Genomic DNA, 26,765 nt, shown 5'->3' on the forward strand with positions numbered 1-26,765 from the left:
ATGTACCCACTTCCCAGTGTAGGTAAAAAAACATTACAGGGAAACGGACTTGGCCCAATGGATAGGGTGTCCACCTACCATGCGGTTCAAACCCTGGGCCTCCTTGACCCGTGTGGAGCTGGCCCATGCGCAGTACTGATGTGCACAAGGAGTGCCATGCCACGCAGGGAGTGCGCCCCATAAGGAGAGCCGCCCACTGTGAAAGAAAATGCAGCCTGCCCAGGAATGGTGCCGCACACACGGAGAGCTGACACAGCAAGATGACGCAACAAAAAGAAACACAGATTCCTGGTGCCACTGATAAGGATAGAAGTGGTCACAGACGAACACACAGTGAAGGGACACAGACAGCAGACAATGGGGGCGGGGGGCAGGTTTGGGGAAGAAGGGGAGAGAAATAAATAAAAAACAAATAAATCTTTAAAAGAAAAACAAAATAAAAAACATTACAATATGCCTTTAAAATCTTGTATGTCTCTGCCAGACACCATCTCCTTCCATTCCTATCTCCCAGTCACTCTCTGGAATTTTGTGATCATTCCCTTTGCTTCATTATTTTACCAATTTGTAACCCTAAACCACATATGGTTTGATTTTGCAGGTTTTTGAACTTTTATATTAATAGAATACTATATGAAAATTTCCTGAATACTGAATAGAATACTACCTGAAAATTTCCTGAAATTTATCAACATTGTTGTGGATACATGAAATTCACTCATTCTCATTATAATATTTGTATTCCATTCAATGAATATATCTTCATTTATCCGTTCTGCTGTTGCTGGACATTTGGGTTGTTTAGATTTTGCTATTACAAATATCAGTGAAAAGTTCTTTCTTAAGAATTTGTCCTATTGCATAAGTATATGAGTCTCTATGGCACTGGGTTTCAGTACTCACTGGTACCAGAATCACTGGGGAGCTTGTAAAACTGTAGATGCCTGGGTCCCACCGTGGACCAGTTGAAATTTAATGCCTGAAGGTGGAGCCCAAGCATCTGTATTTTACATGCATACCAGGTGATTCTAATGTGCACTTAGTGTTGCGGTCTACTACCTGGGAGTACATAGGAGTGGAATTGCTCAGTCATAGGTGACTTCCAATCCATGAACACAGAATGTCTTTCCATTTGTTTGGTCGTCTTTGATTTTTAGCATTGCTTTGTAGTTTTCTGAATGTAGGTCCTGTGTGTCTTCAGTTAAATTGATTCCAGTATTTGAGTCTTCTTGTTGCTATTGCAAATGGAATTTATTCCCCTAATTTCCTCAGATTGCTCAGTACTAGTGTACAGAAACACTACTGATCTTTGGGTGTTGATTTTGTATCCTACCACTTTGCTGAAATCATTTATTAGCTCAAGTAGCTTTGTCATAGACACTTCAGGATTTTCTACATACAGGATGATGTCATCTGTGAACAGTAAGAGATTTACTTCCTCTTTTCCTATTTGGATGCTTTCTTTCCCCTTGTCTAATTACTTTAGCTAGAACTTCTGGTACAATGTTGTGTAACAGTGGTGACAGTGGGGAGCTTTGTCTTTTTCCTGATCTTAAAAGTAAATCTTTCAACCTGTTCTTATTGAGTACGAAGTTGGCTGTTGGTTTTTCATATATGCCCTTTATTATGTTGAGGAATTTTCCTTCTATTCCTATCTTTCAAAGTGTTTTTACCGAGAAAGGATGCTGGGTTTTGTCGAATGCCTTTTCTGCATAGATTGAGATGATCATGTTTTTCTTTCCCCTTCAGTTTTCTCATTTTCATTCATCTTAATGTATTTACTAATTCCACTTACAGTTTCTTCTTTGACCCTTTGGTTATTTAGGAGTGTATTGTTCAGCCTCCACCACAACTGATTAATGTGGTGTATTATTTAATTGATTTTCTTATGTTGAACCACCCTTGCATACCAGGAATAAATCCCACTTGGTCCAGGTGTATAAGTCCTTTGATATGCTGTTGTTTTTGATTTGCAAGTATTTTGTTGAGAATTTTTGCATCTATATTCATTAGAGAAATTGGTCTGTAATTTTCTTTTCTAGTTGTATCTTCATCTGGCTTTGGTATTAGAGTGATGTTGACTTCATAAAATGTGTTGGGTAATTTTTTTTCAAGAGTTTAAGCAGGATTGGTGTTAATTCTTCTCAAGATGCTTGGTAGAATTTACCTATCAAGCTATGTGGTTCTGGACTTTTCTTTTTTGGAAGATTTTTGGTGACTAATTCAATCTCCTTAAATGTGATTGGTTTAAGTTCTTGTATTTCTTATAGAGTCAATGTAGGTTGTTTTTACATTTCTAGGAATTTGTCCATTTCATCTAGTTGTCTAATTTGTTGGCATACAGTTTTGCATAATATCCTCTTATGATCCTTTTTATTTCTGTGGGGTCAGTTGTAACTTCCCCCCATTTCTTTCTGATTTTATTTATTTACATCTTCTCTCATTTGTTTCTTTATTGTCCAGCTAAGGTTTTTAAAACTTTATTGATCTTCTCAAAGACCAGATTTTGGTTTTGTTAATTTTCTCTATTGTTTTTTTTTTCTTTCTTAATTTCATTTATTTCTGCTCTAATCTTTATTATTTCTTTCCTTCTGCTTGCTTTGGGAATGATTTCCTATTCTTTTTCTAGTTTCTCCTGTTGTTCAGGTAGATCTTTGATGTTAGTTCTTTTTTAATATAGGTGTTTAGGGCTATAAACTTCCCTCTCAAGACTGCCTTCACTGTATCCCATAAGTTTTGGTAAGTTGTGTTCTTATTTTCATTTGTCTCAATATACTTACTAATTTTACTTAGAATTCCTTCTTTGACCCACTGATTATTTAGGAGTGTGTTGTTTAGCCTGCACACGTTCGTGAATTTACTTCTTTCCTGTCTATTATTGATTTCCAGTTCATTCCATTATGATCTGAGAAGGTGCTTTGTATTTCAGTCTTTTTATATTTATTGAGACCTGCATTGTCACCTAACGTGTGGTCTAGCCTGGGAGTAGATCCATGAGCACTCAAGAAGAATGTATAACCTGCTGTGTTTGAGTGCAAACTTCTATATATGTCTATTAGTTCTAACTCATTTATAGTTCTGTTTCCACGTTGATCTTCTGTCTAGGTGTTCTATCTAATAATGTGAGTGGTGTGTTGAAGTTTCCAACTATTATTGTAGAGATGTCTATTTCTCCCTTCAGTTTTGCCAGAGTTTGCCTCATGTATTTTGGGGCACCCTGCTTAGGAATATAGATACTTATGACTGTTATTTCTTCCTGATGGATTGTCCCTTTTATTAATATATAATGGCCTTTTATTAATATATAATGCATTTAAAGTCTATTTTATCTGATATTAATATGGCTACCCCTGCTGTTTTTTGGTTTCAGTTTGTGTGGAATATCTTTTGCCAACCTTTCACCTTCAGCTGGTTTGTATTCCTGGGTCTAAGGCAAGTTTCTTGTAAGCAGTATATGCCTGCTCATTGTCTCTGCTTATTGTGTCTGCTCATCTTCTTTTAGGAGTCACTGGGAACCAAACCTGGGCCCTCCCATGTGGAAGGTGGGTGCCCAATTGCTTGAACCACATCTGCTCCCTCTTGTGTCTGCTTGTGTTGTCAGCTTGTTGTTTCTGCTCATCTTTAGGAGACACCGGAAACCGAACCTGGGACCTCCCATGTGGGAGGTGGGCACCCGACTACATGAGCCACATCCACTCCCAAGCCTGTATCTTTTGATTGGGGAGTTTAGTCCATTCACACTCAATGATATTACTATAAATGTATTATTTACTTCCACCATTTTATTATTTTGTTTTCCTATGTCATATCTTATTTTCATCTGTCTTTTTATTCTTTTGATTATCCTTTTTGCTATTCTTTTCCTCTGTTTTTTTTTCAGGAGGTACTGGGGATTGAACCTAGGACCTCATACATGGGAAGCAGGTCCTCAACCACTGAGCTGTATCTGCTCTCCTATCCTTTCTGCTATTCTTGATTCTACACTCTCCTACAAGCCCCTCTCTCCTGTCTTTTTGTTTAAGGTGTAAGGATCCCTTTAATACTTCCTGCAAAGATTTTTTTTTTTTACTTAGTTTAGTTTGTGTTTATTAGTGAATATTTTAAACTCACCTTCATATTTTAAGGACAGTTTAAAAAAAAAAAGACAGTTTTGCCAGATAAAGAATTCTTGGCTAGCAATTTTTCTCTTTCAACAGGCTAATTATGGTATACCACTGTCTTCTTGCCTGCACGGTTTCTATGAGAAATCTGCACTGAGTCTTACTGGGCATACCTTGTATGTGATGGTTTGCTTCTTCCTTTGTGCTCTCAGAATTTTCCCTTTATCTTTGGTGTTTGACATTCTGAATACTATGTTTCTTGGAGTAGGTCTATTCAGATTTATTCTCATTGGGGTATGCTGTGCTTCTTGGACATACACATTCATTTCTTTCATGAGAGTTGGAAAATTTTCAGCCATTATTTCTTAAAATGCTTTGTTCCCCTTTTCCCTTCTCTTCTCCTTCTGGAACTCCCATGACATGTACGTTCTTGTGTTTCATGTTGTCCTTCAACTCCCGGAGGCCCTGCTCTATTTTTTCCACTCTGTTCTCTCTCTTCAATTTCAGCTGTTCTGTCTTCTGTATTACTTTTTCTTCTATCATTTTGTGTCTGCTGTTTTATTCTTCTGTTTTTTTAAATCTCATTTGTGTCTTTCATTCCTATGTGTTCTGTTATTTTTCTTTTCTTCTTTTCAAATTCCTCTTTGTGCTCAGTGTATTCTTTATGTCCTTTATCTCTTTAGCCATATTGTTTTTCAGATCATTATGATTTTGGAAATTTGTATGAATCTTGTTGATCAGTTGCTTTAAAACCTGTGTTCTACTGGGTTTTTGATATATTCCTTTGTTTGAGCCATTTCTCCCATTTTCCCAGTATAGCTTGTAATTTTTTGCTGATGTCTAGTCATCTAATATGATGGTGAGTTTACTCTGATGCTCAATTTCTCTCTCTTTCACAGGGATTTAGTGTCAGGAGGCTGTGTGTTACTGCTGTTCTTTGGTTTTTGGTTCAACTTGTTCTAGGTATTTAGGATTGTCCCTGTCCATTGCTTAAATCTGTGCCCTGGGTCCAGAAATGGGTTGCAGACCAACTTTCAAGGGCCTTGGGGAGGATATTAGGCCAGAAAAACCTCTCTGATTTACTTAAAAAAAATCCCTGCCCCCAAGATGACTTCCTTGTCTGTTTTGCTCATTACTGTTTTGTTTTTTCTTTAGGATGCACTGGGAACCAAACCCGGGACCTTCTGTGTGGGAGGCAGGTGTTCAACTGCTTGAGCCACATCCGCTTTCTGCGCGATTGTTTTTATTTTTGCTTGTTGTCTGCTTTTTCCCCCTCTCTGCTTGTTGTTTCTGCTCATTATATGCTTGCTGTTTTTGATCGATATCTGCTCATTGTTTGCTTGTTGCTTGTTTGACTTCTTAAGAAGGCTTGGGGAACTGAACCTCGGACTGCCCATGTGGGAGGTGGGCCTTCAATTGCTTGAGCCACATCGGCTCCCCACTTACTTAAATTTCCTCTCAGGTACTTTCTTGGTCCACTAGCAGATGGCACTCTTCAGCAGCCCTCTTGTTTCAAAGCCTGGTGGGAGTGTGTTTGCTGCAACTTCCACAGCAACATTGTGACAGAGGACCTGCCTGGACTCAGAACCGCCCCATTCAGGCTTTCTCAGAGGCAGCTCTCCAACCTTTGCTTGCAGCCCCCTCCTTTTTCCTGGTTAGGAAATAATTCCACTCCCATTTGCATCCTCACCAACCAGTCCTGGTCAGTAAGGAGGGTGATTGACTGGGTTGTATCTCTTTAGTTCTGTGCCGGCTCCCAAGGCAAACAATGGTGCAGCTGCTTCCAGCCTGGAAGGGCTCCTGGGACACAGCAGACCAGATTTGTTGGCCAAAAGCTGATCAGTCTTAGGCTGTCTCCCTTTCTCTCCCATTTCCTGGGGAGGTGGGTCCTTGCTGCTACCCCATCTAGTTGCTGGCTCAAGGCTGAAGAATTAAAAATTATCTGCTTGTTGGGTGGGGAAGAGTGCCAGTGGCTGCAGGTACAGCTTCTACTCATGGCCTCTACATCAAAAATTTTTTCTTGTGCCCTTCTCTCTTCTGGGTGGCGTCTAACCTTCTCCTGGTGTCTTAAGCCCTAGAACATTTTTTCCTCAGGCCTTATCTGCCTCTCCTCTAACTATTTTTCTGGGAGAAAGAGAGTTCCATGTCTTTCTAATCTGCCATCTTCCCAGAAGTTCATTCTGTATGAGTTTTGTATTATTTCTGCAACTATCCTATAAGTTCAAAAGTATTACAAATAAAATAATTAAAAAGATTTTCCCCTTATGTTATGTCTTCTAAAAATTTTATAGTTTTGCTTTTCATATTTAGATATGAACTATGGAATTTTTTTCCATCTTATACATTTTTAAGGACAACCAACTGTCCCAGCACCATTTATTCCAAGTCTTATCATTTCCCCACTCACTTGCCATGACATATCTGTAAGAAAACAGGAGTCCATATTTGTATGGGTGTTTCTGGACTTTCACACTTTTGCTCCATCAGTCTATTTGTTTATCCTTTCATCAATAAAACAATAAGTCATCATATTCATCCTTCCATTTTGTTCTTCAGGAGTGTCTTGGCAATTAGCCTTTTTTCCTCCATATAAATTCTAGACAAAAGGTCCACAGAAACAAAACAAAAATTTTATGATTTTGACTGAAATTGCATTGAATATTTAAATTTGGGGATAATTCAACCATGCTATATGTTCTTATGTGGAATATTCATTTATTTAGGCCATCTTTAATATCTTTTGATAGTTGTCTCATTTTCTCCATATAGGTCTTGCATATATTTCATTAGATTTATTTCTAAATACTAAATATGTTTGATGCAAATGACATCTTTTTTTATTATTATACTTTTAAGCATTTCTAGTGAATGGACATGCAATTAATTTTTGAATACTGATTTTGTAAGAACTTGCTTTTATACAGAGGATAACACATAACAGACTTAAGAATAATATCAAATGGCAACTTTTTAAAAAATTTCTTTATTTCAGATTAGCTTATTCATTGCTACACACAGTCACATAAACCTCAAAATCTAAGTTTACAACTGATCATCACATGAGTTCCCTAACCCATATATATTAGTTAGACAAAGGGGAAAAACAATTTTTAAAAATATTTTAATTATACATGGTTTGTAAACAGTAGGGACTTAGTGAAAGCTGAAGAACTCCCAATTCATTACACATAGAGTAACAACTCTCAAACACAAGAAGCTAAACAACGGAGGATTTCCTGTTCAGCCACAGAAAAAATGTTAAAGGTATTTTATGATAAGATAAATACTTTGTTAGTACACAACCTATTGGGCAAATAAAACTGCTATATAGGTTTGTACTTTTGCATTTTAAAAATCTGTAGAATGTTATTGTCCATTTTTATGACATTTACTAATACATAAAATATTAAGTCTGCATTCTCAAAGCAGTAGGTTGTCTGGTGTACTCAGAGTGCTTTATTTTATCGTTTCTTCTTTCATAATGTTTAGTGGGACTGAGCAATGCTGGAGCAATAATCCAGGATGTCCTGAATAGTGAATTCCATTGTAACACCAGATCCAGGATAACAGCGAGCTATTAAACCTTCAAAGTGCTTGTACTGGCGTATAAATTCATCTTGCATGGAATGCCACACCACCTATTTTAAAAAAAGAAAAAAAAGTCAGCAAACTATGAATGGAAAGGACACATACTCAAGTACATAGAAATAATGACAAGACATTCTATGAATTTGGCATAGTGTAACGGTATTTTGGAGGAGGAATCCTAGCTCCTTCTACTTATGAGTTTTGTGACTGCGGGTATGTTACATCACTGTTCTGGGCCTCACGGTTCTCATCTGAAAAACATGGTAATAATACCTCCTTCACAAGGTTCTTGTGAGGATTAAATGAGTAGATATATGTCAAGTTCATAAACAGTGTTTGATAAGTGAGCACTCATTAAGTTTTAGCTATTATTGTATATACTCCCATGTCTAACACAAATGTGGTTGTTTCACCATTACATATTGAATTAAAACTAGTGACTAAACGAAATGCAACAGTTAATGCTTAAATATAATTTCAGATAAGAGTTTAAATTTTCTTTATCTAAAATTGACTATGCAAAACATTGATTGATGTTGTTGAGGACACTAAGACCAGTCAGTCCCAGTAGTTTATAATCTAGCAATGGAGACTGATATAGTAGAAAACTACAAGACAGAATTTGATATACATAATATTGTAATGGCTAATATTAATAGATTACATTTATTGAAGCTTCTTCTATCTCAGCACAGTGCAAAGTGTTTAACGTAAATATTATCTTATTTAAGTCTCAGGACAACCTGGTGAGAATGGTACTATGACCATCATCTCTATTTGACACCTGAAGAAATGTATTTTTCCAGGTTTTTTTCCTTACTACAGCTCATAAACCTAAATTTCTGTCATCTTAGACTAATCACATTTTCCTAAGTGATACCGCACTTTTTGCTTTTCATCTTTTAGCTCATGCTATTTCTTCTACCTAGACTACTCTTCCCCTCTGTACCTGTTAAAATACTATCTGAATTTCAGAGACTGGCACAAATGAAAAAAACCCTCATGAATCCTTCCACGATATTGAACTTAGAAGTGGTCTCTCAGTATAATTTATAAAGAATAATGGCTCAACTGCAGGTTTAAATCTGGTTCCTCCACTTATTATTCATGGTCATATTACTTCACCTCTCTGGGCTCTGGTTTCCTTACCTATAAAATGGCAATGACAATAATGTAGTACCCACTATATGAGAAAATAAGAAAATTGAGGCTCAAAAAGGTTAGTAAGTTGCCCAAAGTCACACAGCAGATTCTTGAGATTATGAATTCAGTTCTTGCTCTAACCCCCATGCTCAGAACCATTCTTCTGTTCTATACTATATACCATTTTGATAAGATAGTACTATCTCACCTCCTCTAAAAATAAAAACAATGGTGATGGATGCACAATATTGTGATTATACTAGAAACCATGGACTATAAACTTAGGATAGATGGTATGGTATGCGAATATATCTCAATAAAACTGTTCAATAAATAAATGTGAAAGACTAGTCATAAATATCAGCTATGTACAGCAGGGGAAGTATAGAGAGATGGAGAAGTGAAGACATTTCTCATTTGTTTTTTGTCTATCATTATTATTATTGAAATAATGTAAATGCTCTAATAATGATTGCAGTGATGAAGGCACTACTATGTGATTATACCAAATACCACTGATTGTACACTTTGGATGAACTGCCTGCTTTATTAATATCAATAAAATTGATTTGTTTAAAAACAAGCACACCAAAAAATCCAAAAAAAAAAAAAAAAAAAAGAAATACAAAATAACCAGGAAGAGCCATATACATTTATATAAATATTATTCTTTTCTTTCTCAGAATTCATGATACTGGTCTGTAATTGGTGGAACTTTTCTCCTGCACTAAAATTAGAAACTCCATAACATTTCTAGAGAAATATTTTTTGGAGAAAAGTAGTGTCTCTAAGGATATTTCAGTTAGGATGGTCAAAAGAACTAAACATACCTGAAGTAAATTCTCCTCTTCACATAAATGTTTATCAACCTTCTTGTAGAGGTTATCTAAACCTTTTTTCACTTCCTTTCCAGGATACTCTTTAATAACTTTACGAAGTTCTTGTTTGTTAAATGCAAGTTGGTAGCTTACTTCTTCTTCTCTTATACCTTGTGCTACACGAGCTTCAACACCTTCAAAGAAATGCTTCAAGGAAATGAAAAGAAATAATGACCAAGAACTGCTTTTATTACCACAAATTAAAACTATCTGATTATAAAATAATAGCTATTCAATATATAAAAACCAGACAATGTTTGAAACAATAAAGAATTAAAAAATCACCTATTATCACAATGCTGTTAACATTTTATTTTATTTATTTATTTTATTTTATTTTTTTTTGCTTTAACATTTTAGATTTCATTCTAGTCTTCTGATGTGTAAAGACATCAGATGTATAAGTCTTCTGATGTGTAAAGATATCATCTAGTCTTTGGATGTATAAAGACAGATGAGATTATAATTCTGTATCCTGCATTTTCCATTTAATATTACATGGTTCCTAAACATAAATTTTTTTTACATACATAGGAAGCAGACACTCAACCACTGAGTTATATCCATTCCCCATTAAGTATAAACTTTAATAGCTACATAATAGTCCATCTAATGACTGAACTACAATTTATTTATTCATTCCTCCATTACTGGATATTTAATATTTTCCTATTTCATCTATCAGTTTCATAATTATCTTTATACACAAATATTTACCTGCATTGCAGATTACTATCTGTTATTAATTTCTACGACTATAATTACTCCGTTGAGCTGCAAAACAGTAAGTAATGTGAAGATTCTTCACATAAACGAATTACCTCCCAGGAAATTTCAATCAACTTATATTTCTATCAATGGTATATGAGAATGCTACCTCACCATATCACAATCAGTATTATCACAATTTTAAGACAATCCTTGCCATTTTGATCAATGAAAAAGGTTTATTTGTTGTTTTATTTCACAATTCTTTGTCTATAAATGAGGCTACAATTTTTGCTGCATTGGTCAGAGCTTCTATACCATGTTAAATAAAGGATCTAACGATGTTTCCTTTAAATTTGATTTTGAAGGGAATGCCTCTAATGTTGCATTACGTTTGAGACAGGCCTTTACTGGACTAAAGGAATATCCATCTGTTCTTAAGTTTTATAGGTAAGTGGTTCTTCATCTGATTAAATATCTTCTACATAATTCTTTGAAATGTTGACAACAGATACATACTCTATATTTGACTCTAATTCAAGATAAAAACTCACAAGAGATGGCTAACCACATTGTGAACAAAGTTAGAAGTGTCCCTTTTTTGCTTTCATTATGTTGTAAAGTTCTCTAAAACCACCATTTCTTAATTTTAATATCAGACTTGCTTTGGGGAATGGCTCAAGACAGGAAATGAAAAGAAAAGGCAATGAATAGAACGATTTTTGGTTCTCCTTTTATCTTGATAAGCTTTTGTAAGTGTCAACTGAATGAGAAAGGTTGGCCATTTACTAGGTAAGAAATGAGAAAGAATATGGTATAAAGGAAAAAGCCTAATCTGGGTTCACACTCTAGCTTTGTTGCTTACAAGCTCTTATAATTTTATTTATTTTCAGTTTCTTCATCTGTAAAATGGGGATAGTACTATCTTACTTCACATTTTAGTTTATAAAAAATAAAGGAAAATAATTAATTCTAAATGTACAGAGATCATCTAGCAGTGTCCGATACACTGGCAGCTTCAACACTGGGTTCCTCATTCCTTTTGCCCTGCTCTAGTATATGAGGAAATGTAATATATGTCTTGTCTGTAGTGTTACTCATCTGTAGATAGCTGTGTTTTGAACCAGGGGAAAAAACTGAATGAAGACATGCTTACATTTAGTTTTTCAAGAGGCTGTCCTAAAGAGTAAATGACATAAGATTGAAGGTGATCTGTGTATTTTTGTTTGGCTTCTTTTTTTTCAGCTTCTAGACATGAGATTTTCAAACGAGAAAGAGTTGCAGAAATATGGTGAAAGTTTTCCATCATAACCACATCCCTGGGTGTCTTCTGGCTTTCATTTGCTACTTTCTCCACTAAAATCAAAGCAGAAAAAAAGATGACACATCTCTGAGTATGGCTACATTTAGCTATAAAATATTTATACAGTTGATTCTTTTTCATTTATAAAGTTTATGTCATGCATATTTCAAGGTATTAATAAAACATATTTTATTGGAGGGTTCTTCACACCCATCTAAGACTAAAATATCATCCTGGGAAGCGGATGTGGCTCAAGTAATTGGGCTCCTGTCTACCATATAGGAACTTCAGGGTTTGATGCCCAGGGCCTACTGGTGAAGGCAAGCTGGCCCATGTGGAGTGCTGGCCCACGCGGAGTGCTGGCCCACATGAAGCGCCGCCCTGCGCAGGAGTGCTGCCCCACGCAGAAGTGCCAGCCAATGCGGAGAGCTGACACAGCAAGATGACACAACAAAAAGAGACACAGAGGAGAGACAATAAGTGACTTAGCAGATCAGGAAGCTGAGGTGGCGCAAGAGAATGATCACCCCTCTCTCACTCCCGAAGGTCCCAGGATCAGTTCCTGGAGCCACCTATGAGAATGCAAGCAGACACAGAAGAACACATAGCAAATGGGCACAGAGAGCAGACAATGGAGGGAGTGGGGAGAAATAAATGAATCTTTTTAAAAAAATCATCCTATAACAGTCTCATGTATATATGGAAATCTAGCATATGATATAGGCATCATTTCAAATCAAAGGGGAAATGATGAATTACTCAGAATGTATTAGGACAACCAGCTGGTCCTTTTGAATACATTAAATTTAGATTCCTATTTCACATTTTTCAGTAAAACAAATTCTAAATTGCTTCAGCACTTGAAATGTAATAAGCAAATGAATGAATAAAACCATGAAAGTACTAAAGAAAATACAAAAACATTTAAAAAAATAATATTGCAGTAGTGTGGCCTTTCTAAGCATGGCTCAAAACTTAGAAGCCATAAAAAGGAAAGATGGATACGTTTGACATAAATTTTGAAGACTACTGTATAGGAAAAGACACCATATACAAAAGCAAATTGGAAAGAAATCTTAGTGCAACACTAATGACAAAGAGTCAACAACTTTATTAGATAAAAAGTTCTTTCAAAGAAATAGAATATGTCAACAGGGATAAAATGGGCAAAGTATATGAATGTCAACAAAAAAAGACAAGCAAATGGTCAAAAATGTGTTCACTCAGTCTAATAAATGAAATGCAAATTTAAAAAAAACAAAATATTTTATAGCTATTAGGTTACCAAACAATAAAAAGATAGATAATACCTAGTAATATCCAGCACTGGTGCAGGTATAGTACAAACTTTCACCACCTGCTCATGGCACTAAATTGGTGTATCCTTTCTGTAAGGCAATTTTGCAAAGCCTTGAGGAAATACAAACCCTTTGACCCAGTAATTTCATTAGCAATTTACGCTAAGGAAATTATTAGTTGAGTGAGCAAAGATATATGCAGGAAACTGGAAACAAACTAATGCCTATGAGTTGATTTGGTAAATAACTAATACATGGAACACTATGTAATCATTAAAAATGATTATGGCTATCTACATTCATTAACAAGGAAGGATAATAGGATTATAGAGTCTAGCAGGTTCCGAAAAGGGTGGAAGGCATGATAAAATTTTTATAATAAAGACAACACATATACATACTATATATATATACATATATATATAAGACGAAAGACATACATTGAATAGTTTTGGAGAATTAACAGTTAAATGTTATCTCTGCACAATGAGATTGCAGGTGATCCTTATTTTATTCTTGATTTTTTAAATCTATTTTTCAATTTTTGGGGGTATGTGTAATGAGTATATATTACTTTACAGTCAGATAAAGTAAAGCTGCTTTGAATTTGTAAAAGAAAAATCAACCATACAAACATTTGATCACGAAATTGTCTATTTTCTCCCTAGACTTGCTTCCACTGAAAACTGTTGCATGTAAATAGTAGGTGATTCCACTTCCTGTCAATTTTTTAGCTTTTAAATACCTGAATTTAGGCAGGTCAATTATTTAAAATTAAATGACATATCCAAACTGTTTATGTACTTAATTGTGGGATATGATAGAGGAAGAGAGTAAATGATAGTATTTTAGCACTAAAAAAGACTAAATCATCTAATTTACTCACTCATGTAAGAGCTATGGAAACTGATGTCTAAAGAAGTAACACCATTGCCCATCATCTCCAGAAGACCCTAGTGAAAATTCAAATATAATGTGGGAGGATCAATTTTTTGTGTTTATAAAATGACTTTCAATTTTGCACAGTGATACACCCAGATTAGCCCTAAAATATAAGTGGTTCCTGATAAATAAGAATAGGTTGCATGCACTGCTTATTTTCCAAATTTAAAGAATCTTTAATTTCAGAAAACCCAAAAAAGAAAGACGATAAAATACAGAAAATAGTGAACATTGTCCCCCAACTTCCAAGTAACCAGAAATAATGAAAACCAATAAAAATTTTTTCTTAGAACACAACAAAAGCTTACCATTAACAAATACTCCTCTGATAAGTTTGGTATATGCTTTATCTAGATCTCCACGACGCTCAGCATTTTTAAAGATTGATTCTGCGAGTCCAGCAAATTCTTCAAATTCAGTGACAAATGAAAGAATTCCTACTTTACTCTTCTTTGAGATCTTTACTTCTTCCATTTGCCTTATTTGGGTACTCTAAAGTTAGGCAGAAGGCAAGTGAGAGAGATGACCAAGCAACTTAGAAAGTGCATGCAATTATAATCAAATGTATACATCATAAAGGCAGAATATAATTTAGTACCTAGGATATTTTGGATTTTTACTTACTGAAGATGCATCACAATAGGGATAACTAAGAAAATAACTTCTATATAATTTATATACATACATTATACACAACATTTTTCTAATATGTTTCACTTAAGAAAAAAAGATCAAGGAAAAAACCTAAACTATTGAAAACAAAAGTCAATCAAGGCTTGAGAAACTCAAGTCTTTGTTCAATGCAAAAACAACCAATAAATATTTCTATCATTCATGTACAAGGGAAGTAAAATGCTCGCCCATTTTGTGTCAGAGCAGACCAGAGCATATACAGTCTCACCCAGGCTATTTCTTGTTGATGGCCTTGTGGCCAAGTTTTGGAATCACAAAACCATTTCAAGGGGCAGGAATAACATTTCTATTTGGCTAGGCAAGTTCTGTATTTGGATAGGAATTGGGCGTGGGGAGGCGGGAATTGGGGAGGGCGACAGAAGAGGACAGACAATTCTTTTATGGATTTGCATTATATAGTTTTCTATGTAAGTTCAGTATTAAAGTGGTTGTGTATGCTACTGACAAAGTGCAAAAGTTTATATAGACAGAATTTAGACATCTGGGTTCACAAAGATATGAAGATTCAATTAAGGCTTTATATACTTCTTAGGGGATCTACATCAATTCATAGTAAGAATGACACTGCCATCTATAAAAATGTAAATACAAATAAATTAGAAGGCAGAAACTGAATAGCAGTTATGTATGGCAGGGGAAGCAGAGAGAGATTTAGAGATGATTATTAAGGGTTAGAGATTTTTTTGTTGGTCTTTTTTTATTATTGAAATAATGAAAATGCTCTAAAAATGATTGAAGTGATGAATGCACAACTATGTGATTATACCAAATACCATTGGTTGTACACTTTGGATGAATTGTATGCTTTATTCATATGTATCAATGAAATTGATTTAAAAAAAAAAACAGGCTACCCAGATTGAAAGATTATCTGGAGAGGGAGAGGTCCTGGGGCTAAATGTGGAGAGAGAAGCCCTGGGTTCCAACTGAGCCCAGCCTTCCAGCTGGGCTGGACAGGCTCTATATCTATTAAAGAAGTTGAATTTGTAGTTAAAACTTTCCCACAATGTAAACATAAGACCTTGCTGACTTCACTGGTGAACTGTACTGAACATTTAAAGAAGAAATAGTACCAATTCCACACAAAGTCTTCCAGAAAATAAAACAAGAGTTAATACTTGCCAGCTCATTCCATAAGGCAACACCAAGCTAAGACATTACAAGGAAACTAGAAACCAAAATTACTCATGAACGTGGTTGCAAAGAAAAGAAAAGAATGACATTGCCAAATACTGGAGGATTATTTTCATCTTCTACCTAAAATTTCACTCTGTTGAGATATGGGGCATATAACTTGAAAACCAAAGGACATGTGGATTAGGAAAATAATTGTTTCTAGGCTGCAGGCATTAGCATAAGAAAGTCCTGTGTATACCATTTCCTATGATCTTTACCAATGTATCAATAAACTAATGTTATTGATAAAATGACCCTAAGGAGTGAAAATGGATGCAATAGAGGGGACAGTAAGATTGCAGGTTCTGGAACCAGACTGTCTGGGTTTGAATCCAAGCTGTGTGACCTGGAAAAAGTTACTTAGTCTCTTGGCTAAGCACTTACCTTACAGGGGTGGTTGAGAGGATTAAATGAGATACTAGATATTAGAATTAGAGAGATATTGTGTGTAAAGTGTATAAAACAATGCCCAGCACACAGTAAGCACTAATTTATGAATGGTGAATATATTAAGTTACATGCATATTTTTGTTATCTATGATACTTAAATGCACAGGATAGTGACTATAGTCTGAAAATACTTGAACATTCATAAGAAATGTTCTATATGATAGTTGTCTTCTCTGGCTTTGTTACTGGTAGGCTAGAAATAATCATTCATTTAAGAAAAGAGCCTTCAATGAAATAAATCTATGACAAAAGCCAACCAAATTTCTCACATGCTGAAGGTACTCCTTATTTTCAACTGGCTGCCCAGTTATATTGTCATCACCATATGGGATTAGTCACTATTTAAGATTACAGCTTCGATGCTACATTACTCTTCTGATGTTTATCCATGGCAATTTAAAGAAATCATATCAGTCACAAAGGCTTAAGAGGGCAAATTTATGTCCCTATAGTATGAAGAATCTTGAAAAGCAAACTAAATGCAGATAGAAATATATGGATTGCAGAGTTCAGCTTGGTAGTATTAGAAGTTCAAGTTACTGTCTAATTCTAGCTCTTGTTCAGGCTAGGTTAGCTTTCTTAGTCTTGCACTTTGGAGAATACCCGGTACTTTGGGCTTGGACACCAGAAGAAACTGCCAGGAGCTCTCTGTTTCATTTTCTGCAGCCATTTGATACATTCATTCTTTTTGTGTACTACATGACCTTTTTCAACTCTTTTATGTCCTAAGGTCTGCTCTTGTCCCAAATACCAAACATGTAACACTTACTGAGCACATCCAATCTGCCAGGCACTGTGAGAAGACCTGAGTTAAAATTAGGTACAGAGGGACGACAGGCAGCAAAAGGAACCATATTTCTCCAGTTTAGTGGCAAAACACATGTCCTTTAGAATATATGCAATTTAGGAGAAAATGTGAAATTATATTTTTGCCGAGGTTAATGTTACTTCATTTCTCCACTGCTCTGTCTTGAGAGTAATGTGAATTCTTTTAATGAACTACAGTTAATTACTATTATATTAGCCAGTGTTCTCCAAAGAAACAGAACCAAGAGGATATACATATATGTACGTTTGTAAATATTAAGAATTTTATTAAAGGATTGGCTCATACGGCTGTAGGAATTAACAAGTCTGAATTCCATAGGGCAGGCTGTAAATTGGGAACTTTGATAGTTGTGATGAATTCCCCAGGAAAGCTGGCTGGCAGAAGTAGAAACAGAAATTCTGAATACTGAAACCATCACTTCTCTCTTCAAGGCCATCTACTGGTTGGATGACACTCGTCTCTTTGCAGAAGGCAAACTCCTTTGTTGACTGTAGATGTAATCAGCCATGGATACAATCAACCGACTAATAACTGAAATCCACAAAATACCCTCATGGTAACAATCAGGACAGTGCTTGCTTGAACGAACTGGACACCATAACCTAGCCAAGCTGATGCATGAACTTAACCACCACAGTTTACCTTGACAACTTGGCACCCACACACATCTCCTTAAACCATTCCTAATCTCTAAATAAAGAAAATAACATAGTCATACTTTTGCCTAAAAGTCCTGAGTGCAACTGGAAATGCACTAACTCTTTCCCCAAAAGAGGAAGCAAGTCCTTGGATAATATTCACTCTCAACCTTGATATCCTATAACTTAAATAATATAACTAAAGTTAATACAACTTACAATATATGATAAGGGGATAAGACAGGGGAGAAAAAGATACTTGCTTTATGTATTTATTCAAACATATTTATAACAAAACAAGGAAGAAATACTCCTAACTCCTAGCATCCTCATTTTGCAACATGGTCATAGCTCGTATTTATTACTACCTTCTTCCACTACCCATTCTATATTCCCTTTACTTTCAGGAAGCATCTCAGCTGGTCATGGTTCTTTGCCTGGTACGGTGACCCAAACCTTCATCCCTGAAGGTTCTGGGCCATTGTTAGTCCTGCCTGGATTGGGTTGTTACAGTTTTCCACTGACTTTATTCCCAAGGCATGGTAGTACTAAGAGATGCCCTAAGAGATCTCTTTTATTCCCAGTAAACTTTTTTTAACCTCCACTGTGTAGGTACAATCCTATTTCCCCATGGTAATCAGAATCAATCACCCCAGCCAGTAGAGTAATTCCCTTCTTCGATTTAGACACATGAGGAGCCCAAAGTGGCTGGGTGGCAGTCTTAACTTCCAGTTTAAGGTATCCTTGTATCTCCTGGTAGAAGCATTTCTTATTTGGAGCTAATACCTGTATACACAGCAGAGCTTTAGGTCACAGGGCCAGGAAGCAAACTTTTTCTAGTGGATCACTACAGGTAATAGCGAGCATTGCCAATCACATTTCTACCCCTTACTTCCTGGCCATGGGAGAAACAGCACTGAAGAGTGGATACTTATTCAGAGCACATACAGCATCGTGGAGAAAATGGCCCCAATCCTGCAAGGTATTGCCACTCAGGTGGTAATGTAATTGAGTCTTCAAAGGCCTTTCCACGATTCTATTAATCCAGCTGCTTTAGGATGGTGGAAAACATGGTAAAGCCATTGAATTCCCAGAGTATGTGCCCATTCCCGTACTTCATTTGCTTTGAAATGCATTCCTTGATCAGAAGCAATTCAGTGTGGAATACCGTGACAGTCAATAAATCATTCTGTAACTACGGATGGTAGTTTTGGTGGAAGCATCGTGTGCAGGAAAGACAAATCCATATCCAGAGTATATGTCTATTTCAGTAAAAGCAAAATGCTACCTCTTTGATGATGGAAGTGATCCAGTACAATCTGCCTGCCACCAGGTAGCAGGCTGATCACCTCGGGGAATGTGCCATATCAGGGACTGAGTATTGGTCTTTGCTGCTGTCAGATTGGACACTCAGCAATGGCTGTGGCCAGGTGAGACTTGGTAAGAGTAAGAACATTTTGCTGAGCTCATGCATAATCCCTATAACCATGGCTTTGATCATGAGCCCATAGGAGTGCCTGGAGAAAGTGGCCAACCTGTGTCTACAAAATGGATCATCCTTTCCACTTGATTATTAAAATTCTCCTCTGCTGATGTCACCCTCTGGCAAGCATTCACATGGGACACAAATACCTTCAAGTTTTTCTTCTGCTCATTCAGTAAGGTCTATCTCATACCTCTCCCCTAGACTGCTTTGTCACCAATTTTCCAATTGTGTTCCTTTCAAGTCCCTGACCATCTGCCCAAACCATTGACCACAGTTATGAATCAGTATGTAAAGCACCTCCAGACAATTTTTCTTTCCAAGCTAAAGAACAAGTAGGTGTACTGCTCAAAATTCTGCCCACTGGGAGGATTTCCCTTCGCCGCTGTCCTTCAGGGATGTTGCAGAAAGGGACTATATTGCTGCAGTTCACTTTCAGGTAGTACCTGTATATTATGAGGAACCATCTGTAAACCAAGACAAAGTTTTCTCTTCCTCAGTTAACTGACCACGGGGAATTACCCACAGTATTAGAGCTTCCGGCTGGGACAGAAGATAATGTGGCAGTGGGGGACCATGGGCATTTGTGCTACTTCCTCATATAACTTACTTGTGCTTTCAGGGCCTGCTCAAGCCTGTTATCACATATACCACTTCTGTTTGATGATGGAGTGCTACTGTACCCAACTTTATGGCTTGGTGGGTCAGACAACATACAGTTCATGATGGACAACTAATGTCATCTTAGATTGCCACAGGGCTGCCGATGCAAAGTATCAAAACTGTGTTGACTTTTATAAAGGGGATTTATTTGGGGTAAAAGCTTATAGTTTCAAGGCCATGAAATGTCCAAATCAAGGAACCATCAGAGACACTTTCTCACCAAAGTCAGCTATTGGTAATCATGGTGTTCCTGCCACATAGCAAAGCAAGATGGAGGCTGATCTCTGCTGAGGTCCCTGCCTTCCCCTTCAGGCTCACATCTCTTCAGTCTTGAGCTGCTGGACAGGCCCCAGCTCTTAGAGACTGTGCTTCAGCTTCAAGTGTGAGTGATCCTCAAGTCTTCTCTCTCACATGGCTGGGTCAAAATGACAGAGTTCTGTTTTCTGTGTGTCTCTTTATCTGTGTCTGTTTACATAAGGCCAGCAAGAGGGTGGAGACCCAACTTGAGTCACTCTCACTGACATAGTCCAATGAAAAGCTATCTAATCAAGTCCCTTAACAGAAACTAATGCAATCAAAGGGTTTCACACCCATAGGAATGGATTAGTTAAAAAAGCATAATCTCTTTCTGGGACTCACCAAACTCAAACTGTCACAGGTCTCATGGTAACTTGGTGGCCCATGGTTAAGTGTTCAGTCTCTACTAAGACCCAGTAGCAGACAATAAGTTGTGTCTCAAAAAGAGAGCAGTTACTTTCAAAGGATGACAGCGCTTTGCTACAAAATCCTAAGAGCCTGTGCTGTGATATTACTATAGCGGCCTGTCAAAGTCTCCAAACAGTATCTCTATTGGTAACTGACTCTCCAGCACAATTGGATCTGCTAGATCATAGGGGCCAAGTGGCAGAACAGCTTGCATAGCAGTCTGGCTCTATTATAGAGCTTCCTCTTATTCTAGTCCCCACGCAAAACAAGCAGCTTTTTGGGTTACCCAGCAAATGGGCCAGAGCAGCACACTTCAAATGAAGAATATGTTGCCTCCAATATCCAAAGAGAACAACTGGCATTGTGCCTCTTTTTTTGGTTGTAGGAGGGGCCAGATGCAACAGTTTATCTGTCACCTTAGAAGGAATATCTTAATATGCCTCAAACCACTGTATGCCTAGAAATTTCACTGATGGAAAATCCCTGAGTTTTTATCTTCTACACTCTAGCACAAAAATGCCTTATCAGTAAGTCTACCTAGAAGAGTTGCTACTTCTTGCTCACTAGGTCCAATCAGCATGTCATCAATATAATGGACCTCTGTGATGTGATATCTTGTGGAAGGAAAAGATGATCAAGGTCCCTGTGGACTAGATTATGTCATACAGCTGAAGAGCTGATATACCCCTGAGGTAGGACAGGACAGATATATTGCTGGCCTTTGAAAGCAAACTGTGTCTGGTGTTTTTTCACTAACAGGTACTGAGAAAAAGGCATTTGCCAGATAAATAGCTGCATGAAAGTGCCAGGGGATGTGTTGATGTGCTCAAGCAATGGCATCACATCTGGAACAGCAACCTGGAGTCACTACTTGGTTAAGTTTACAACAACCCACTGTTATCCTCCAAAATCCACCTGTTTTCTGTACAGGCCAAATGGAAAGCTAAATGGGGATGTGGTGGGAATCACCATGCCTGCATCCTTCAAGTCCCTGAGAGCATCCATTTCTTTAACAAGTGTATCCAGAATATTTAGAAACAACCTGTCAATTATCTTCTTTATTTCATAGAAGTCTAGTCACCCAGAGCCTTGTCTCATATAAGCATTTGTGTAGCAGTAGCCAACAGTGACATTTTATCTCTGTCTCATATAAGCATTTGTGTAGCAGTAGCCAACAGTGACATTTTATCTCTATTGCCAATTCATGCCATGGGCTATCAGTGCCATACTGAACACTGGAAAGAGTCATTGATGGCTTTAAATCTAATGAGATTAGAGAACCAATTCCAAGAACCCCAGAACCAACTGAGAAATCTCATCCTTCAGATTTCTGAAGATTTCTCAAGAACTCTCTGTACCAAAATCTGTATTAGTCAGGGTTCTCCAGAGAAACAGAACCAAAAGGATATAAATATATATGTATGTATGTAAATATTAAGAAATGCATTATAGGAATTGGCTGACATGACCATGGGGATTGGAAAGTCTGAATTCTGTAGGGCAAGCTGCAAATTGGGAATTCCAATGAAGGTTTTGAAGAATTCCCCAGGAGAAGCTGGCTAGTTGAAGTTAAGATAGAAATTAATCTTTCTGACTGCCAAAATCATCAGTTCTCCTTTTAAGGAGTTTGGATGATTTCTCTCAACGGTGAAGGCAATCTCCTTTGTTGTTTGTAGATGTAATTAGCCATAGATGTAATCAACTGACTAATAATTTAAATCCACAAACTACTCTCAAGGTAACAATCAGGCTAGTGCTTACTTGACCAAACAACTGGACCCTATAACCTAGCCAAGTTGACACATAAACTTAACCATCACAACAATTACTACCATCACCATCATCATCACCACCACCACCGCTCTTATTCACTCTCAGTCATTGAACCTTTATTCTGTGCCAGGTAATGTATTAAACACTTCATGTGAACCTACAGCTACATCTACCTGACACCACATCCTGTATTTTTAACAATTATGTGCTACTGAGTTGAAAGCTATTATATGAAGTTATATTTTACTGGTAAAAGCAACTAAATTTTCATATTCTGGAAATGTATAGTCTTCTCATGATTTAGTGTTCCCCTATGTCACATGGGCTTCATTATCTTAGCCTGTGGTAGCTCTTCCTTTTCCTTTTGTCTGTCTGCAGCCACACCTTCCAAGATTATCACTACCTCTGGGTAAGTGGGAGGCAGGGGAAGGATAAAACTCTGTATGGCCAAATTTTATAATATTTCAAATAGCAGGTAAAATCATTTGGTAAGGAAGAAGGATTAACAAGCCTGGTGCAGTAACATTTAAGTTTCTACAGTGAACATATTACTATCATACTTTCAAAAACTCAATAGATATTTTATAAAAGTATAAAAGATGATATGGATTATAATAGTCATTAATATTTTTATCTCTCATTATACTACAGATATAAAAGAGCTGGATATAACTTAGAGGTACCATTGTAATTTTAGTGATTTCATTGGTTTTTCAATTCTTAAAGTAGGAATATTCAAAAGATACATATTCACTTTTATATACTAAGTATATTAATAAAGTGGACCTCTTTTTTAAAGACCTGGACTAGCCCAATTCATATGTACAGGCTTGCTGAAAACTAACAAACAATAAGAAAGTTGTTAATTATTTTTTTTGCTATTAGAAGGGAGAAAATTGTTGGGAATTATTGTACAATTTATTCTTAAAATAAGGCAGAATTATTAAAGTTACTAAAAAATTAAAATAATAAAAATTGAAACAATCAGTTAAAATAACCCAGTTATTCATTTTCTTATTAGAATACATTAGAAGAAGAAGAAGAAGAGCAATAAATCCAAATGATAGTTTTAATTATCTCAAATCAGTGGTCACTGATCAGGAAACTGACATGTCAGTAAATCCCAAAACTTAATTACCTAGTAGATCTCTAAGCAGTGGCTATCATTGGGCCATCTACTCCAGAATTTGCCAAGAATCCAAGTATAGATAAAAACTAGCTGGCACAGTGTGATCCAACTCTGTTCAGATATATTACAGCCAATACCCTGTGATAAGGGTTTGAGGGATATGAACATCAGATCACCCAATAGAAACCTGGAAAACCCCCTGATTTAAATGAAAGACATTCACTTACATTTTACAATGATTAAAATTCTAAATTATTAAAAACAAAACTTACAATGCACTTGTCAAAGTTCCTTTTGACGGTCACCAGAACATTTCCCAATGTAGTACTTAGAAAGGAAGCAGGGTCCACATTTTGTGCAGTCCATACATGATGACTCATTTTGACCAGCATGTACAGGGAATTAAAGCTATCAATTTTATCTCCTAATGCAATTAGGTTGTTCAGTTCTGGCTCAATGCAGCGAAATATTTTAATCATCATTTGGCGGATCATATCTTTCCTGTTCAGAAATCACACAAAATATAGAAAGTTATTAGAAGCTTCAAGTGAACTCACCTTTAACTTTAATCTACTGGGTATACATAAAATAATGAAAATTTTTTATTTCAAACTAAAATTTTCTAGATATGATGAACTAAGTATTCTACAACAGTGTTCAATATAAAATATTTTATTGAAGTTAAGCTTTATCAGTCAGAATAATTTTATGTCATTAGTAAAACTGCATCCTGAAATGTGCTTTTTGATTTCTGAGAACACACTGCAATTCAAAGACTACTTCTATGCAGTAAATATCAGAATTGATCACATTTTTTCTGATTACTGAAGAGCCATATAATAGGACCAATTTTATATAATCCAATAAAATGATCTATAAGACTACAATACAGATGTACATGTTGGGGCTCTGACCGTTCAACCAGCAGCACTTCTCTATGTTTGACTTAAGGTTTTACTTTCCCAAAATAAACTTTAGATATTTGTACACATACTCAGATGAAACAGGTAGTGGTGTGCCAGAATTATGTTGTCGTGATAATGTTCCTCCATCCAGGTCTTCTGCTTCAGTCTGTAAAAATTATTCAGGTACTTTACATAATAAAAGACCAAGAATATGACTAGTTTATATAGTAAAAGCCTGCTCAGCTGGACTTAGATATGATCTTTGTCCACAAGTCTCTCCTTTTACTTTTACTGGAACTGCAGTTGGTGCTGGGGTTTAGTGTATACCCAGGGGTCCTGAATCTCTGGACTGACCATGTGATAGCCAGGCCCTGAGCCTCAACAGACTTGCAACTCCTACACTCTGATTTATTGGACTTACCCCACTCATCTAACATGGAGGTGAAGAAGGTCAACCACCACACCAGGGAGCCAAGAGTGCCTACAACTGAAAGCAGGAGAATTGCATCCAGTACCCATCTGCAATCTAAGCCCCCTCTTGATATAGATGTGGAGTGGACACAACCATTCTAAAGTCCACAGGATGGAGGAATAGATTATGGGTTAGAGTGGTCTTACTGATATTCTATTCATGATCTATTGTGATTAGTAATCGAAGAAAATTGGCATTGGTGTGGAGAAAGTGGCCATGGTGGCTGCTGGGGGTAGGGAGTGGGAGGAAGAGATGAGATGTGGAGGCGTTTTCGGGACTTGGAGTTGTCCTGGGTGGTGCTGCAGGGACAGTTACCGGACATTGTATGTCCTCTCATGGCCCACAGGGTGGAACGTGGGAGAGTGTGGGCTATGGTGTGGACCACTGACCATGAGGTGCAGCGGTGTTCAGAGATGTATTCACCAAATGCAATGAATGTCTCATGATGATGGAGGAGATTGTTGCTATACGGGGAGGAGTGGGGTGAGGGGGGTGGGGGGTATACGGGGACCTCATATTTTTTTAATGTAATATGAAAAAAAAAAGCCTGCTCAGTCTTAAAATTCCTAGGAGAGAATACATTATTAAAAAATAATGATTTTTAAAGGTAGTATTACTAATAAAGCTATATAATTATGTTGTTTAAGAATGTTAATGCTTCTTTTTCCCTTAAGGACAAAATCCTTTGTTCTTAGATTAATTTAAGAATTATTGTGGCATGAGAAGTTTTGCTTGTGTTGTGCACAAGAGGGGAAAGAGAGGAGAGGGGGTTACAAAGGGTCAGGAGGCTTCTGGCAGGACATGGGAGGGCAGGTCAACAAAAAACAAAACAACTTTTTAGTAAGAACTTTCAGAAGATAATTAGAAAGTGAAGGGAATCTCATCAATTGTTCTAATAAAACTTCAGCATTTAAAAAATGTTACCAAAAAATTCTTACGGAAGCCAACAAGTAAGCTAATTTACCACCACCTCTAACAAACCCACCCCAAATATTTGCAATACCAATTATTTTCTCATTCATTTTTTGACTGCTTTTTACATGCCTCTTCTCTGAGGCATAATTTTTTTTAGATGACCTTATTTTGAAAATCACTCTTTTGCACTGTGCTTTTAAGTTTTTCAAAATATTTTAGAAAATTTCTCCTTTTGTTCTCCTACATTTATGCCACCTGAGAGGCATGCTGAACAGGTATTATTAAGTTCATCTTGTAGGTGAGAAAAACTGGGGACTAAATAATTGACCTAGGTCTCATAGCTAGTTAGTAACAAAGTCATTCAAAGATTCAGATCTTTAAGTCCTCATCTTTTTTTTTTTTGGCTAGACCATGGTATACACATTCAAACACTATCTTTTATTTATTGTATTTTTTTCTAGATAACTACACTAAAATGTTAAAATTCCTATTTAAATAATGTTCTTCTGCAAAGTAAATTCAGACATTTGGCCCTCATTAATTAAGAAAATATTTAGATTAAGGTTCTGGAATATTAAATTAGATCGCCAAATTCCAACTATCATTGTTTTTAAAATCTTGTGGTATGAAAAAATTAATTAAAAAACCCTTGTCATAATCTCTTTACTTTTCTCTTCTGATATTGAAATTGTAACCATATATTAATTAAATTATATTACAGAGCATAAACACCAGCCAAAATAAATGTAAGCCATACCATAGTTCCAGGCATACTTTGATGTTGCTGCAGTTTAAAAAATTTGCTTATGAAGTCCTGTTCTGCTAGACATAGGGGCTCCAGTTCACTTAGTACCTGTTCAAAGATCTAAAGGAAACCAAAGTGATCTATGATGAAAGAAGTGCACCAAATGCTTAATGTAAGATTCTACATTTAATTCACTTTTCTACAGGGGCCAGATGATATATCTATAATC

At 36.4% G+C, this 26,765-nt stretch overlaps 1 protein-coding gene across 8 annotated transcripts in view; it reads right to left on the reverse strand.

Annotated features, from left to right (window-relative positions):
- Positions 1–7,064: 7,064 nt before the first annotated feature.
- Positions 7,065–26,765, reverse strand: part of EXOC1 (exocyst complex component 1) — a 69,402-nt gene continuing 49,701 nt past the window's right edge. For all 8 annotated transcript variants that reach the window (XM_058298216.1, XM_058298186.1, XM_058298226.1 and 5 more), the window contains 7 exons: positions 26,549–26,656; positions 24,494–24,570; positions 23,772–24,000; positions 14,269–14,452; positions 11,574–11,773; positions 9,662–9,856; positions 7,065–7,738 (listed from right to left, as the gene is read on the reverse strand). In XM_058298216.1, coding sequence (XP_058154199.1) covers positions 7,586–7,738; positions 9,662–9,856; positions 11,574–11,773; positions 14,269–14,452; positions 23,772–24,000; positions 24,494–24,570; positions 26,549–26,656 — 1,146 coding nt within the window. In that variant the 3' untranslated portion in view covers positions 7,065–7,585. The remainder of the gene's footprint in view (positions 7,739–9,661; positions 9,857–11,573; positions 11,774–14,268; positions 14,453–23,771; positions 24,001–24,493; positions 24,571–26,548; positions 26,657–26,765) is intronic.

Source organism: Dasypus novemcinctus, chromosome 1 (genome assembly GCF_030445035.2).
Source record: "Dasypus novemcinctus isolate mDasNov1 chromosome 1, mDasNov1.1.hap2, whole genome shotgun sequence".
Lineage (NCBI taxonomy): Eukaryota > Metazoa > Chordata > Mammalia > Cingulata > Dasypodidae > Dasypus > Dasypus novemcinctus.